Source organism: Molothrus ater, chromosome 27 (genome assembly GCF_012460135.2).
Source record: "Molothrus ater isolate BHLD 08-10-18 breed brown headed cowbird chromosome 27, BPBGC_Mater_1.1, whole genome shotgun sequence".
NCBI lineage: Eukaryota > Metazoa > Chordata > Aves > Passeriformes > Icteridae > Molothrus > Molothrus ater.
In genome coordinates this window covers 1,738,184-1,753,959 of record NC_050504.2, presented here as the reverse complement: position 1 = coordinate 1,753,959, position 15,776 = coordinate 1,738,184, and the positions used below count along the sequence as shown (strand labels likewise).

The window sequence follows — 15,776 nt, the reverse complement described above, 5'->3', positions numbered from 1 at the left end:
CCTTGGCAACTGCCCAGGGCCACAGAAGCTGCAGGAGGCAGCAGGTCTGGTGTCCAGAGACACCCAGCACCCCAGGCTGCCCTTTCTCTGCATCACAAACTTTCCTTTCCTGCTGCCCCCGTGGCTGCCCCAGGCACAGAGCATTCCTGCCTGTCCTCAAGCTCCTTCATCCTCCTCATTCACCGCTGCTGTCAGGGATTGTCCCCGTGCTCAGCTCTGATCTCGCTCCTCACCCTCTGCTCTCGCTGCACCTGCCAAAGGCCAAGCACAGCAGCCCATGGGGGAAGCCACAGTCTCCTGTTCCTGTGCTGAAACCAGGGAATTGTTCAGCTGGAAATTCCCTCTAAGATCATTGAGTTGAACCATTCCCCGCACTGCCAGGGCCACCACTCACCCCTGTCCCCAAGTGCCACATCCACATGGCTTTTAAACACAGCGACTCCAGCACTGCCCTGGGAAGGTGTGACAATGCCTGACACCTTTCCACAACGCAATTTTCCCAAGATCCAGCCTAAACTTCCCCTGGCACAACTTGAGGTAATTTCCCTTGTCCTGTCCCTGTTGCTGGGAGCAGAGCCTGACCCTCCCAGCTGTCCCTTCCTGTCAGGAGCTGTGCAGAGCCACAAGGGCCCCCCTGAGCCTCCTTTTCTCCTCAGCTTTTCCTCATCAGACTCCTGCTCAAGACCCTGAACTTGAGAATCAAAAATCCAAGCACATCCCTCATTATTAGTAAACCCAAAGCAAGAAGGAGCCAACGCCTCCCCCACGCTGTGTCTGTGCCATTGCATAATGGGAAACCCTCAAACCTAAAATATCCCAGCTCCTCTGGTGCTTGGAGCTCATGATTGACCATCTGGCAGGAGGCAGGAGCTGCTTTGGGGTGAGCTCGAGGACAAAAGGCCCCAAGGAGTCCCCAGGAAGGTGTGGGGGGCCAGGCTGGGGGTGCTGAGGGGGCTCAGATGAGCAGAGGGAGGCTCAGGTTGCTCCCCCATCTCGGAGCTGGGAGATTTGGGGCACCCCAGGAGCATCAGATGGTTGGGAAGCACCTCTGCAGTGCGATGGGGAAATGTGAGCCATGGGGGACATCCACGGATCCTTGGGATTACCTGTCAGGTGAGGGAAAGAGCACCCCAAAAAGATTCCACAGCCATGCAAATAAAAGGAAATTCTGAGCACAGAGAAGGACAAAGGGGTTGATTGCAGCTGAGAAACCCTCCCAGGGCTGGCACCTGCCTGGCACAGAGCTGCCACAGCACTCACACCTGGAGTAATGAGAGCTTCCTGCTCCAGGAGGGATCCTGGAACACAGCAGGGCTTCACCCAGCTGTGCCAGCTGTGCTCCAGGTGAAAAACAGGAGAGGAGAGGTCAGGACAGGACAGGACAGGACACTCTGATCTCTCCCAGAGTCCCAGCACAGTGTGCCCTGTGATGGAGCATCTTCACTGAGCCTCTCTCAGTCGAGGCCTTTCTCTGACACATGGCAGATTCAGGGAAATGGATGGGTTTGTCACCATGGAGAAGCTCAGCAGGAGGAGTTTGCACACCTCAGGTGGAAGCAGATCCCAGCTCTGCCTCGCCCACGATGGGAATTTTGCTTTTTAGGTTCCAGATGGAAACAAGACACAAAGCCAGGCATGGGGAAGAGGCCATTTGGGGAAAGAGCTGGCACTGCACAGGGCACTGCAGAACAAACAGCCACGGGGGCAAGGACAGAGCCAGCCCCCACTGCCAAGGCTCTGCACATCCCCAGGGGCGGGGGCTCCACCTCTGGGTGCACCAGGAGGAGCCAGGCAGGCTGGACTGGAATGAGGAAGGGTCACAGGAGCTTTAGGAAGGGCAAACCCAGCAGGTCCTGGTGGCTGCAGGGACCTCCCAGGCTCTCCCTGCTGAGCCATTTGGGCTGACCAGAGAATCACAGGAGATTAAAATCAAACCCATCTCACTCCAGCCCCCTGCCAGGGGCAGGAGCACCTTCCAGGCTGCTCGGAGCTCCATCCACTTGCAGGGATGGGGCAGCCACAGCTTCTCTGGACAAGCTGTGCTATGCCTCAGTAATAAAAATATAGTAGTAGTAGTAGTAGTAGTAGTAGTAGTAGTAGTAGTAGTAGTAATAATAATAATAATAATAATAATAATAATAATAATAATAATAATAATAAATGTAATTATAATATATAATTATATATATTATAATTATATATGATATATAATTATATATATAATTATATATAATATATATTATATATAATATAATATATTATATTATATTATATTATATATATGATATTATATATTATATAATGTATATAATAATATATATAATTATAATATATATTATATATAATTTATATAAAAATTATATATATATAATATATAATTTTTATTATATAGATAATATACATGATATATAATAAAATTATAATTTTATTTTAATTATTATAATGAATATAATTATTATATTTCTTATAATAGTATAATTATATTACAATTATAATATATAATAATATATGAGATCTATTATTATATATAATATCTACAAATATATATATAAAAATATAATAAAATATTATAATAATAAATAATATAGTAATAAAATTCTTCTTTCTTAAATTTAATCCGAATCCATCCTTCTCCAATATAAGGAGGAGGATCGATTTAGATTAAATTTAAGAAAGAAGATTTTTATATTCCTTGTCCCCCCTCATCCTGTCACAACAGGCACCACTGAAGAGTTGGTCCCCATCCTCTTATCCCCTTAAATGCTGAAAATCCCAGAGTTCCCCAGTGCTCAAGGAATGTGCAGGGGGATTGTTCAGCTTTTAGGTAAAGATCCCTGAGCTGAAACCTTTGCTGACCCCTGACTCGATTTCTATCAGCAGAGGGGATCCCACAACAGCAGAGAATAAGGACATCAGCAGAAATTTGGGTTTCCCACAAAACAGACCCAGGTCCAGCACCAAATCCCTTGGAAGGATTTTTAGAGGCTTGAGGAGCTCAGGGGAGGGACCAGGCAGGAGCACTGGGAATGGAGCATCCCCCTCCCAGAGCACTGAACGTGGGGGGAAAGGGAAAAGGAAAGTGTAGGATTGAAGGGGGTGCATGGTGGGGATGGACAGAGACCAGAGATCTCTGCAGCCAGGGCTGGAACTTGGGGTTTATTGCAAAGGGCCTGGGTGCAGGGCCCTGCTGGGAGCTGCCAGGCACAGCTCAGAGCAGGGCTGAGAGAAGAGAGGGGGAGAGAGGATGAGAGGATGAGAGGGTGAGAGAGCAAAAGGGCAACAGAGCAAAAGGCAAGAGCTGAGAGACAAGAGGTAAGAGCATAGAAAAGTAAGTGCTAAGTTCTTGTTACAACACCATAAATCTTCTTCTGTGTTGAATATTCTGATTCTCACTAACCAATCTAATACAAGATACAAATCCTACAGCATTTCCATACAGCCTATAAGAATCATTACATTACCACACTGGGTTACATTTTAAACCCTAAAAACTCCTCTTTGGGCCCCTTCTGCCAAGCTGGCAGGGTCTGCTCTGCCCCTTGGGCCTGTCTGCAAGCAGAGAGTGTTGTTCCATCAAAAGGGGATCACCTTCAGTGGCCACACCATTGTTTTCCAGCTGTTCAGTAACTGAGGGATCTCAAAGCTTGTTTTCATTTCAATCTCACTGATAGTTTCTATATTCTCAAAATCTTTTGCCAGACAATCATATTTATAAGGCTTTCCTGTTTCATATTCCCCAACAGGAAAGAGGAGCAGAGCCCCGGGGCCAGCTCAGGGACTGAGCAGGAGGAGGAGCAGCCCCAGGGCACCGGGGATCCCACGGGACAATGGGGAGGGAGCTCGGGGGTCAAAGCTCAGTCACACCAGCGCTGTTCCAGCCCAGACGATCGGGGAAGGGAAGGATTTTCACCAGGCAATGGCCCGGAAACAGCACTGAAGGCTTTGGTGTCCTTTAACTTCGCCAGCTCCGGAGGGAGGGCGCAGAATTCCCGGGGAAAACGGGGGAAACCCAATTCCCTGGCTAGAGCGAGCAGCAGCATCTCCCAAACGCCCTTTAAGGAGCGCTGTCCTGCTGCCAGGCGTCCCTTGGAGCTCTTTTCCAGCTCTTTTCCAGCTCACAGCCCGTGGCATCCCAGCTCGCTTTAACCCCTGCGCTGCCAGGTGTTGGGAAGGATGAAAGTTTGACAAGAAAGTCTCACAGATACGGATGCTTAGCAGAAAGATTTTGGAATATAGAATATGAAGAAGGAATAGAAATGAAAGCAAGTTTTGATAGAGAAGAAAAGAATTGCTGAGCCAGTCTCACTGGATAACCAAGGAGGCAAAGAATCTGTAAGTTATAAGGGGTTTTTATGGCTTAGAGCAAAGGATAAACCCACCCCAAACAAGAAGATGTTTTTACCAAGCAGAAAGAGAGCACAGGCAAAGCTGCAAGTAGAAAAAAGGTCTCAGAATTTCCCACTGCAGGAAAACTGAAAAACAACTTCTGGCTTAAACTGTGATGTACTGACTTTGAGTGATTGGAGAACAGTAACAGGAATATGGTAATTACAGTAGTTATGATGGGCTATAGATAATAGTTAAGGTATAGATTGGTTCTACTGTATGGATATGCTCAGCAAAGAAAAGTAAATAATGCATTGTGACCAAAAGGAAAGTATAGAATGCAATGTAACCTAAACTAAGGGTCTCTGGAGCTGACAGCTGTGGGCACAGCTCTGTCACCCACAACCCTGGGCTGCTGTAACCTCTTGGATGGAATAAACTGCATTTTGTATACAATAAACTGCATTTTGGTTGGAATAAACTGCATTTTGTACACAATAAACTGCATTTTGGATACAATAAGTTGCATTTTGGATGTAATAAACTGCATTTTGAATACAATAAACTGCATTTTGAAGAGCCACCTGGAGTCCCACATCTCTCATTTAGGCTCTTACAGCCAGGCATCCCTTGGAGCTCTTTCCCAGCTCCCAGCCCATGCTATCCCAGCTCGATTTAACCCAAAGGGAGGGTTTGTTTTCCCCATTTCCTGGCTTTTCTTCCTGGTCTTTGGCGATTTAGAATGAGCAGTTTGTTCAATCAGGTCTCCTGAGGTCCTGGCTCTCCTCTCTGGGATGTTGGTGGTGCCTCAGCCTCCAGGTCAGAGAATTTTATGTAACTCTCTCCTCACCCTGCTCTGACTCTCCTTTCTTCACAGGGATCCTCCCCTTCCTCCCCTGGATAGCCAAAACCCCAAAATGGCTAAATTTGGGCACTGCAGAGCATCCTAATGCACTGTTTTGTTAAAAACCCAGCAGGCTCCTTATGCTGCTCCATCCAGCAAGGGGAGGCAAGAGGGGAAAAGAAAGCAGATTTCAGAGGCAACAATGAAACCAGGATTTCATTTCACAGAATCACAGAATCACTGAGGCTAGAAAAGACCTCTGAGAGCATCAGCCTTGGACCCAGAGCCACACAGGGTGTGCCCCTGAGTGACATTAATCCCACCCTGCTGAGCCATGGGCTGTCCCCCTCCTCTGTGCACAGGGCACAAGCCCCAGGGACAGTGTGGCCTCTTGGAGACACTGCCAAAGGGAACTTTGGGGCAATCCCAGGTTCTGGGTGAGCCAGGGGATATCTCTCACCACAAATCTCCATCCTTTAGGGTGAGGTGGTTGATTTATTCCCGTTCCCAGCCTGCCCAGCAGCATCCATGAGCCCCTGGCAGCACCAGGTGGGATTCACTGCTCAGCATCCCCACATGGGCTCATCCTCTGCTCCCCTCTCTGCACTTTTCTCCCTGCCTTTCACCCAATAAAGTCACTTTTTCTGAGATACAGAGAATGCATCTGGGTTTGTTCTCAGCACTGCCCAGCCCCACTCCCAATTTCCTCACTCTCTTCTTACCTGTCTGCAGCAGCAGCTCTGGTCACCACCACTTTTCCTGGCACTGGGAGGGTCCCAAACTTCCCATTAACTCTCTTTGAAGGCAGCAGCACCTGCAGGAGAGCTGGAGATTATTATATTATGTATAATATATAGATAATATAAACCCATCAATATACATATAGCATGTATGTTATATATGTATATTATATTATATTATAGATCAATGTAATATTATATAACCACCAATATACATATAATATGATGTATATTATATAGATATATAAAACCATCAAAATCAGACTGGTTTGTGTTGAAAAGGCCTTTTTAAAGCCCATCCAGTGCCACCCCAGCCATGGTAGGGACACCTTCCACTGTCCCAGGCTGCTCCAAGCCCTGCCCAGCCTGGCCTTGGGCACTGCCAGGGATCCAGGGGCAGCCCCAGCTGCTCTGGGCACCCTGTGCCACCCTCACAGGGAAGAATTCCATCCCAGTATCCCATCCATCCCTGCCTTCTGGCAGTGGGAAGCCATTCCCCCTTGCCTTGCCACTCACAAGGGCCCTGCTGTGTTCCCAAAGCTGTTTTCAGTACAGAACAGGCTTTTTAAAGAGTTTGTTGATCACACTTTTTCAGGTGATTTCAATTTAAATGTTATGAAAAGTCTGGCAAACATTCATAAATGGGAACATCAATTTTCTAGGATAAAAAACACTCGGGGGGGGGGGGGGAAATAAATAACTCCCCTCAGTCATTACACATCTTTAAATGAGAGCAAGACAAGAGCTGAGGAGCCACCCTGGTGCTCCTGAAGCAGAGCAGGGTTTGTTTGCTGGCTGAAGGAATCCCACTCCTCAGCAGGGCTGGGACCCTCAGTGCCATGGGAACCCCCAGAGGAACCTCCAGGCTGAGCACACCCAGACCAGTCTAACCAGACAGCCCCACTATTAGATTGAGTCAAAACAATTCACATGAAACCAATCAAACAACCTCCTGTTGGTAAAGAATGTCCAAACTACATTCCAGAGCAGCAAAGCACAGGAGAAGCAAATGAGATAATTATTGGTTTCATTTTTCTCTCAGGCTTCCCAGGAGAAACATCCTGGGCAAAGGGATTTGTCACTATCCTAACAACAGCTGGGGCTGCCCCTGGATCCCTGGCAGTGCCCAAGGCCAGGCTGGACAGGGCTTGGAGCAGCCTGGGACAGTGGAAGGTGTCCCTGCCATGGCAGGGGTGGCACTGGATCATCAAAAAGGATTTCCAACAGAAACCAGTCTGATTTCTATGGTTTTATAGAAACAGCTCCCAGGAGGGCTTCACCCCGACCTCACCCACCTCTGCTGGGGCTCCAGGGGAACCCAGGACATTGCTCTGGCTGCCCTGGAGGACTCAAGACCCTGGCAGGGGGCTCAGAGACCTTGGCACAGAGTCACAGACACCTGTGCCTTTGATTTTAACCCATGGAAACAATTCCCAACTTTGTGTGAGGAGTTACAAGCCACAAGGGTTTGAGTAGAATGAGAGAGAATTTATCACAGGGTGAAAATGTGGAATTTTGGGGATTTAGAATGGGGGTTCAAGAGGCAAGATGGAGGAATCTGGGCGTGTCCTGTTCACCTCCTCCTCCTCCTCCTCCTTCTTCTTCTTCTTCTTCTTCTTCTTCTTCTTCTTCTTCTTCTTCTTCTTCTTCTTCTTCTTCTTCTTCTTCTTCTTCTCTTTCTTCTTCCTCTTCTTCTTCCTCTTCTTCTTCTTGTCCTCCATCTTCTGCTGTGATGGTGGCACTTCTGGATTGGTTCAGAGTAGAGACAGACTGTCTAACATAGGTGATGGGTATTGGAAAATTATTGTAAATAAAGTACAGGTAGTTTTTAGTATAAAAAGTTAACACCACCTCAAGGGCAGGGACTGTGCCACAACCCCAACTGCTGGACAGATCTCAGCAGGTCAGAGAAAGAACGGAATAGATTAGAGAAAATAAACAACCTTGAAAAGCAGAACTGATGAATCTCGACTTCTTTGGTCGTAGGGCTGGGTAAAAAGAGACTTTAACACCTCAGGGGTCATCTCAACACAAAACCCAAGAGGGCTCCAGGAGAAAAGTGGGCTCCCTGTTCTGCTCCTGCTCCTGCTCAGCCATGCTTCACCCCACAGAGGGAACCCAGGCCTGGGGCAGCCACAGTCACAGCTCAGGCACAGCAGAAGGGCTCAGTGTCATCTTCCCAGGGTCCACGTGGAAGCAGCCACAGGCGTTCCACTGTCTCTGTCACATTTTCAAAAAAATCCATTCGCCAGGATTTCTTCTCCTGGGAAGATGAGGAGCCTCAGAGAAAAATGAAAACAATCATTATCTGATTGCTTCTCCTGTGTTTTGCTGCTCTGGAATGTGCTTTGGATATTGTTTACCAACAGGAGGTTGTTTGATTGGTTTCATTTGAATTGTTTTGACTCAATGACCAATCAAGCTGTGTCAGACTCTGGAGAGAGTCACAAGTTTTCATTATCATTCATTGTAGCCTTCTGCCTGTATCCTTTCTCTATTCTTTAGCATAGTTTTATAGTATATATATAAAATATATAATTATAGAATACTATATATTATATATATATAGTATATATAATATATAGTATTATATATTATATATAATATATATAATATTATATTATATATAATATATAGTATATATATATTATATATATATAGTATATATAATATATAGTATTCTATATATAGAATATATTCTACATATAGAATATATAGAATACTATATATATATTTTATATATTCTATATAAAATATAGAATATTTTATATATATTATATATATAGAATATATTTTATATAAAATATTCTCTATATTATATAGAATGTATAAATTATATATTATATAGTATTCTATAAATATAATATAATATAATATAATATAATATAATATAATATAATATAATATAATATAATATAATATAATATAATATAATATAATATAATATAATATATACAATAATAAATCAGCCTTCTAAGAACATGGAGTCAGATTCATCATTTCCTTCCAACAATGGGCACCCCAGAAAATGCCACAGCACCACTCCTTGGGTCCTCTGCCCCAGAGTCACCAGAACATCCTGTGCAATAAAAACAACAGGGAGGAGGACAGCAAATCCTGGCCTGCACAGAAATGGCTCCCAAGTCCCAAAAAGCACTGATCAGATGTCTTTAAATCCTCCTTCCAAGGCATTTTGCCCAGCTATCAACATGGAATTTACACAACAGCGATAATGTCACGTTGCAGAAAACAAAATGTCATTTCCCCAGCAATGATGAGCTGGTATTTGGAGCCTCCTCTGATACACAGAAAATGAATGACAATTTCCCTGGGAGCAGAAGCCCTCAGGCTCCTTCCCCTGCTGCTTTGGAGGGTGGATTACAGCGAGTTATGGATTAACAGAGCATCCTTTAACTCATGCAAACGGCTCTGCCCTTCAGGAACTGCTCCACGCTGTCCCATTCACAGGGATCAGGCTCTGAGCACATCTCAATGAACAGCTCCTTTGGATGGAGCCTCACAGCAGCAAATTGTGTTCCTGGGAGCAGGAATTCCTGAATTATTAACAAATCAAGCTACAGGAATGTAACACACTTCCACACAAGCGTAGCTGAACTACAGGCAGGAACATTTAACGTTAGCAATATTTAACACCCAACCTATGCCTCCAAAGGGAAAATCACTCTGCAGAGAGAATCTTGTACTGGCAATACCCTCATCCTCACTTCCCAGCAGAGGAAAAGCACGTGGAGCTGTCAGCAGGCACCACAAAGGCTCCTCTGGGACCATGTCTAGACGTGTGGTGCTGGGAGAGCTCCTCAGGCACCCCAGGCATCCTCCCAGGGCTGGCAGATGTGACAGGGACCCCTGGGAGCTGCTTTGCTCCCTCCTGGAGCTGCAGCTGGAGGCCACACAAACACCCAGGGGCACCTCCAGCAGCTCTGCACATCTGCCCACATCTGCAGTGCTGGGTGTGATCCCAGCTTTGACCTCTGCTTCTCCTCCTGACACAGGATCAAACACAACCACCACAGGATGGGCTCCTACCCAACCATTGTCCCCCAAATGTCTCACCAGGGCAGGGTGCTGGGGCTGTACCCACATTTCAGCTGTGGTTAAAATAATTTCAGTCCTGCTCACTGTGAATTTGCTGTTCCACAGAGGCTTCTGACCCTGAAACCAAGAGGCTTCTGTACCTAAAACCAAGAGGATTCTGTACCTAAATCCAAGAGGCTTCTGATCCTAACACCAAGAGGCTTCTGACCCTAAAACCAAGAGGCTTCTGTATGTAAATCTCACCAGGGCAAGGCTGAGCTGGGGGCTGTGGCTGCCTGCAGGGACTCACCCAGGGATAACCACGAGTGTAAAGGGGGGTCTGGGAGCAGCAGGAGCCCAAATCCTGGTGGTCCCTGCACTGGTCCAGCAGCAGCCCTGGCCACAGTTATCCCTGTACTGGAACCATGGCTCAGGTTGGTGCTGCCCTTCCCAGGCATGGAGCTGGCAAAGGTACTCCCTGACCCTCTTGGTTTTAGGGTCAGAAGCCTCTTGGATTTACGTACAGAATCCTCTTGGATTTAGGGTCAGAATCCTCTTGGTTTCAGGTACAGAAACCTCTTGGTTTTAGGGTCAGAAGTCTTTTTGTTTTAGGTACAGAATCCTCTTGGTTTTAGGTACAGAATCCTCTTGGTTTCAGGTACAGAAACCTCTTGGTTTTAGGGTCAGAAGTCTTTTTGTTTTAGGTACAGAATCCTCTTGGTTTTAGGTACAGAATCCTCTTGGTTTTAGGGTCAGAAGTCTTTTTGTTTTAGGTACAGAATCCTCTTGGTTTTAGGTACAGAATCCTCTTGGTTTCAGGTACAGAAACCTCTTGGTTTTAGGGTCAGAAGTCTTTTTGTTTTAGGTACAGAATCCTCTTGGTTTTAGGTACAGAATCCTCTTGGTTTTAGGTACAGAAGCCTCTTGGTTTAGGGTCAGAAACCTCTTGGTTTTAAGGTCAGAAGCCTCTTGGTTTTAGGTACAGAAGCCTCTTGGTTTTAGGTACAGAAGCCTCTTGGTTTTAGGGTCAGAAGCCTCTGTTGAACAGCAAACTCACAGTAAGAAGCTCTGAAATGATTTTAACCACAGCTGAAAATGTGGGTAGAGCCCCAGTACCCCCTCTCCCAGGCTGTGCACTCTGTGGGCTGCCCCGGCAGTGGAGAAAAGGGAATTTGTCGTTGCTGGAGCTGGCCCGGGTGGCCGCCACCCCTCCTGCCCAGCAGGCCGGGAGCAGGGCAGGGACAGCCCCGCTGCCCTTTCCTCCCTCCGGACAAACAGCCCTTGTTCCAACCTCCGGAATAAAGCCCAGCTCCCTCCCAGCTCCCTGCCAGCTGCAGGCAGGACAAACACCCCGTGCCTCCTTCCGCAGCCCGGGTCAGGCTGGCAGCGAGGGGACAGCGGGGACACCGAGCGGAGCCACCCTGTGACAGCCACAACCGGGGCAGCAAATCCTGCCCGGCCCGCCTCTCATCCATATGCAGAAATGCACATTTCCCTCTTTGCCGCCCTTTCCAAGGTCTGGTTTCCCAGCTTGGTGGGTTTTTCCCTTTTCTAATGTGGTTGTTCTCATCCCATTCTCATCTCGTTCTGAGCTAAACAAGGTCACATCTATAAAAATTCCAAATTGTGGCTTTAAGACAAATTGTTAAATATCCCTCTCCCTCCCCACCCCCCCATATTCTATTGCTGGAAAAAAGAAGTCATCTCACTCAGACTGGAGTAATCCACTGGATTTAATACAATTTTTTTTTTTCAAACCCAGAAAATGTCACCACAAATCCAAATTCCATCCAGCATTTTTTGTCCCAAAGTCTCTCCTGGATGTTTATTTCAAAATGGTCTAAATTAAGCCAAAGCAAGAGCATTTTAAAGCAAATTATTGTTTCTTCAAAAGGAAAAGCAAAGTCTGATATTCCAAAAACAGCCACAGCCAGAACAGAGCTGGGACAGACCCCACAACCAGCAACACACGCTCAGCTCCAACCCAAATGTGCACTTTGTACACAATCAAAGTGAAAATAAAAAGCAGCAACAGAAACAACTCCATTACTTGGGATTTTCAGAATGAATGCAGCGCTGGGATTGGAATATTGTGGACACTCTGGTCATTAACAGGGATTTGCTGGGTGGGCAGAAGCCCACAGGATTGCCCTGAGGCAGCAACTTCACACAAAATAACAGGAGAGCAACAGGTGGGAGCCTCCTTTCAGTCCTTAACAGGAATTTGCTATAGATTGGGAAGAGAGCAGTGAGATTTCCCTGCTCTCACTGGGGAAAGGCTGCTCCCAAAGCACCACATGGGGTTAAATGTCACCTTTTTGGGCCACTGAACAGAGTTCAGGACACTGAACAGAGGAACTGGAATGCTGGGGGTGATGAGTGCCCTGTGGCCTCCAGCCCTGCTTCTCTCCAGGCTCCAAGCTCCCCCTCATATTTTCAGACCTGGTTTCCACCCAGCTCCCCAGCCACGCTCAGCTCACTCTGGCAGAGCCCCTGCCCATCACTGTGACTTTCTTCAGGCCAGTTCAATCAGAGGAGCACAAAACACAACAACTGAGCTGCCCTGGACCACACAGCTCAGCGGGCCACCCCTGCCCACATCCATTTGCCACACACGTCCTGGGCCACTCACACTTCCTTGGAGCCACCACCCTGGCACTCCTCCACCCCCGGAGCAGCCCGGGGGCAGTGCCAAAGGCCAGGGGGGCAATTCCCTTCCCAGAGTCCTCCCAGCTCCAGAGGGGCTCCCACAGGGGCTGTGCTGGCTCTGGGCACAGCAGGGTTGCTCAGGGACAGTCTGGATCCATGCCTGGCCTGCATGGTGTCCCAGAGGGAAAACAGACCAAAACAACTCAGCACAACACCCATTTACAGGAGGTGTTCAGGCAGAGGGGAACAGCAAGGACATGCTGATGTCCCCTTGGAATGAATTTAATGTGGGGACTGCCCCTGGATGTTCTGAGGGACAGGAAGAGGGCAGGGATTTTTCTGTGTCCTCATCCCTCACTGCTCCCAGGCTGCCCAGAGCAGCTGTGGCTGTTCCTGCATCCCTGGAAGTGTCCAAAGCCAGGCTGGACATTTCTTGGAGCACCCTGGGATAATGGAAGGGGTCCTTGCCCATGGCAGGGGGTGGAATGAGATGCTCTTTAAGGTCCCTTCCCACCCCAATCCTTCTGGGATCAATCCTGCTCCTGACCCAGATCTGATGAGGGACAGAGGTAGCCTTGAAAGAGAACAATCCTGCTTGAAACAGGCCCCCAAAAGATATTTAAATGCATGGAAACCTGAAAAAAAAGAAAGGGAGCAGAGCAAGGTCCTGAATCCCTTATAAATAGCAGCAGAAAGCAGAGACATTTATCAGTGTCTCTCCCAGAAGAGCCGGCTCCCTGCCAGAAAGACAGAGCCAAAGGCATCAGTCCCTCACTCCCCTTCTGCTAATTGTAAATTCAAGTTTAATGCCAAACCCACAGAATGCCAGCTTGGACTGGTCTGTCAAGCAGAAAGCTAAATTATACATATTGCTCTGTCTGAACAAAACTTGGACAGAAGGGAAGGAAGAGGGGTCTGGAATAAGGCAGAATCATTGATATTCTGAGAGGGCTGGGAGTCCCCAGCCAGCTCGTGTGTGCTGCTGCAGGAGAGGGAGGGGATTCCAGCCAGACAGAGCTACCAGGGCTCCATCTGACCCCATTAGTTTGGAAAGCACAGGAAACCTCCCCAGAAGGTACCATGGCCTGCCCTTGGGCACAGGGTGTTACACAACAGGAGGCCTCACAAATTTCTCTTCCCATCACTCTCACAGAAACACGCTGAGTTACTGAATCCAGTCATTTCTATTCAGTTTTTTCCTGGATGTTTTGTAGGAATTTGAAGTGTCTCCTCCCTCCTGCTGCACAAAGTGTGTGAGGAAACCCGAGCCCTCTCTGCCCCACAACTGGCACTCCTGCTCCCTACACACACAAACACACACACACACACACACACATTTTTCCTCTAAGTCATTTTCCATAAAGGAAAGAGCCTGTAGGACACAGGAGCTTCTGGGATGACACCTCCAGGTTGCAAGCAACACATGAATTTAGTAAAGAAGCACCACTGACAGAGTTTTCCCAAATCTTTCCCCACCCATGAGCTGCCCAGAGACTCCACTTCTGCACGTTCAAGGCACTTTGGAAACGCAGCATAGAAAAGTTTTATAAAAAGTTTTACTTGGAAAACAAGGAAGAACAATGACATAACTGCAGACAACAATAATAAAATTAACAAAATGCTAATGGCTATCCATTGCTTTGTCCTTGTTGATATAAAAAGTGTAACATCAGATCCAGTGTACAAATACAAAAAAAATTGTGCATAATAAATGTACTATAATACTGTACATACAGCATAAACCGTTCAATGAGAATGAATTAAATATAGCTATTTGTCTCCTGACTTGGAAGACAAAAGAATAAAGTTCTAAAGTCCTAGAGTCAGTGTATAAACCCTTTCTTGGGCTGAATCACGAGCCAACGGTATCCCTGAAAATCAGCAGAGTCAAATATTCCCTTAATGGAAGCCATTATTCATGGGACTGCTGGTTATGATAAACTAGGGGGAAAAAAACCACAGCGTATCAACTGAGTCAACATTAAATCCAGACCGAGTTCTTCCCATCTCCTGACTTGCTACTGGCACTGCTTTTGTTGGAGCCCGCTTTGGATTTCTTCCCTCTGGAACTGCTGGGGTTGTTTTGGTTGTTGTAAGCCTGGATGGCAAGGTCCAGGCGGTCCTGAGCCACTTTGATTTCCCTCTGCAGGATCTCCAGGTCGCTGGGAATGTTCCCCTCGTTGCTGCCATACTGCTGTTCCTGAGCTATGTTGGCTTTGTTCTGCCTGTAGGCCATCTTGGCGTTGGACAGCTCCGTGCACTGCATCTGCTCCGGCTTCAGCGCGATGTTGTAGCCCGGGGGAGCCGAGGGCGTGTTCCAGGTGAAGGGGTAGTTAAAGGTCCCAGAGTCAACCAGCTCCTTCTTCTTGGCATTCAAGGTGTCCCGGATGGTGCCAAAGCCCAAGTGCAGCATCTCCCAGACGTTCAGGAGCAGGCACATGCAGCTCACCCCGTACATTATCAGCAGGAAAATGGTTTTTTCCGTCGGCCTGGAAATGAAACAATCGACGTTGTGCGGGCAGGGCTTCCTGCTGCACACGAACACGGGGCTCACCTGGAAGCCGTAGAGGAAATACTGCCCCACCAGGAAGCCAACCTCAAACAGGGCCCTGGCCAGGAGCTGCAGGACGTAAATCCTCATGAGCCCGTCCTCCCGGATCTGCCGCCGGCCGTCGTGCTTGGCTTTGGCCGGGCTCTGCTTCTCTTTGCTCTCCCTGACGCTCTCCACCTCGATCTCCGGGTACATCATGGGATCTTCCTCGTGGTCACCCTCGGCTTCCTCCAGGCCCCGGTGCTGTTTCCAGCGGATGGGCAAGCTCCTCCTCCTGGCTCTCCTGCTGGCCTCGCTGTGCTCCACCATCCTGGCGATTTTATGGATGGCATAGCCTAAGTAGAGCACCGAGGGAGTGGCCACGAGGATGATCTGGAACACCCAGAACCTGACGTGCGAGAGAGGCGCGAAGGAGTCGTAGCAGACGTTCTCGCAGCCGGGCTGCTCCGTGTTGCACACAAACTTGCTCTGTTCGTCGTAATAAATGGATTCTCCCCCCACGGCAATCAGGACGATCCGAAACACAATCAACACTGTCAGCCAGATTTTGCCAACAAAGGTTGAGTGGTTCTGGATCTCCTCTAACAGGCGGGTCAGAAAACTCCAACTCATGGTGGTCAAATGAGTTTAT

The 15,776-nt window shown here is 47.6% G+C and overlaps 1 protein-coding gene across 4 annotated transcripts in view; it reads right to left on the bottom strand.

Moving 5' to 3' along the window:
- Positions 1 to 14,132: 14,132 nt before the first annotated feature.
- Positions 14,133 to 15,776, bottom strand: part of GJC1 (gap junction protein gamma 1) — a 29,358-nt gene continuing 27,714 nt past the window's right edge. For all 4 annotated transcript variants that reach the window (XM_036398723.2, XM_036398724.1, XM_036398722.1 and 1 more), the window contains one exon: positions 14,133 to 15,776. In XM_036398723.2, coding sequence (XP_036254616.1) covers positions 14,576 to 15,757 — 1,182 coding nt within the window. In that variant the 5' untranslated portion in view covers positions 15,758 to 15,776 and the 3' untranslated portion in view covers positions 14,133 to 14,575.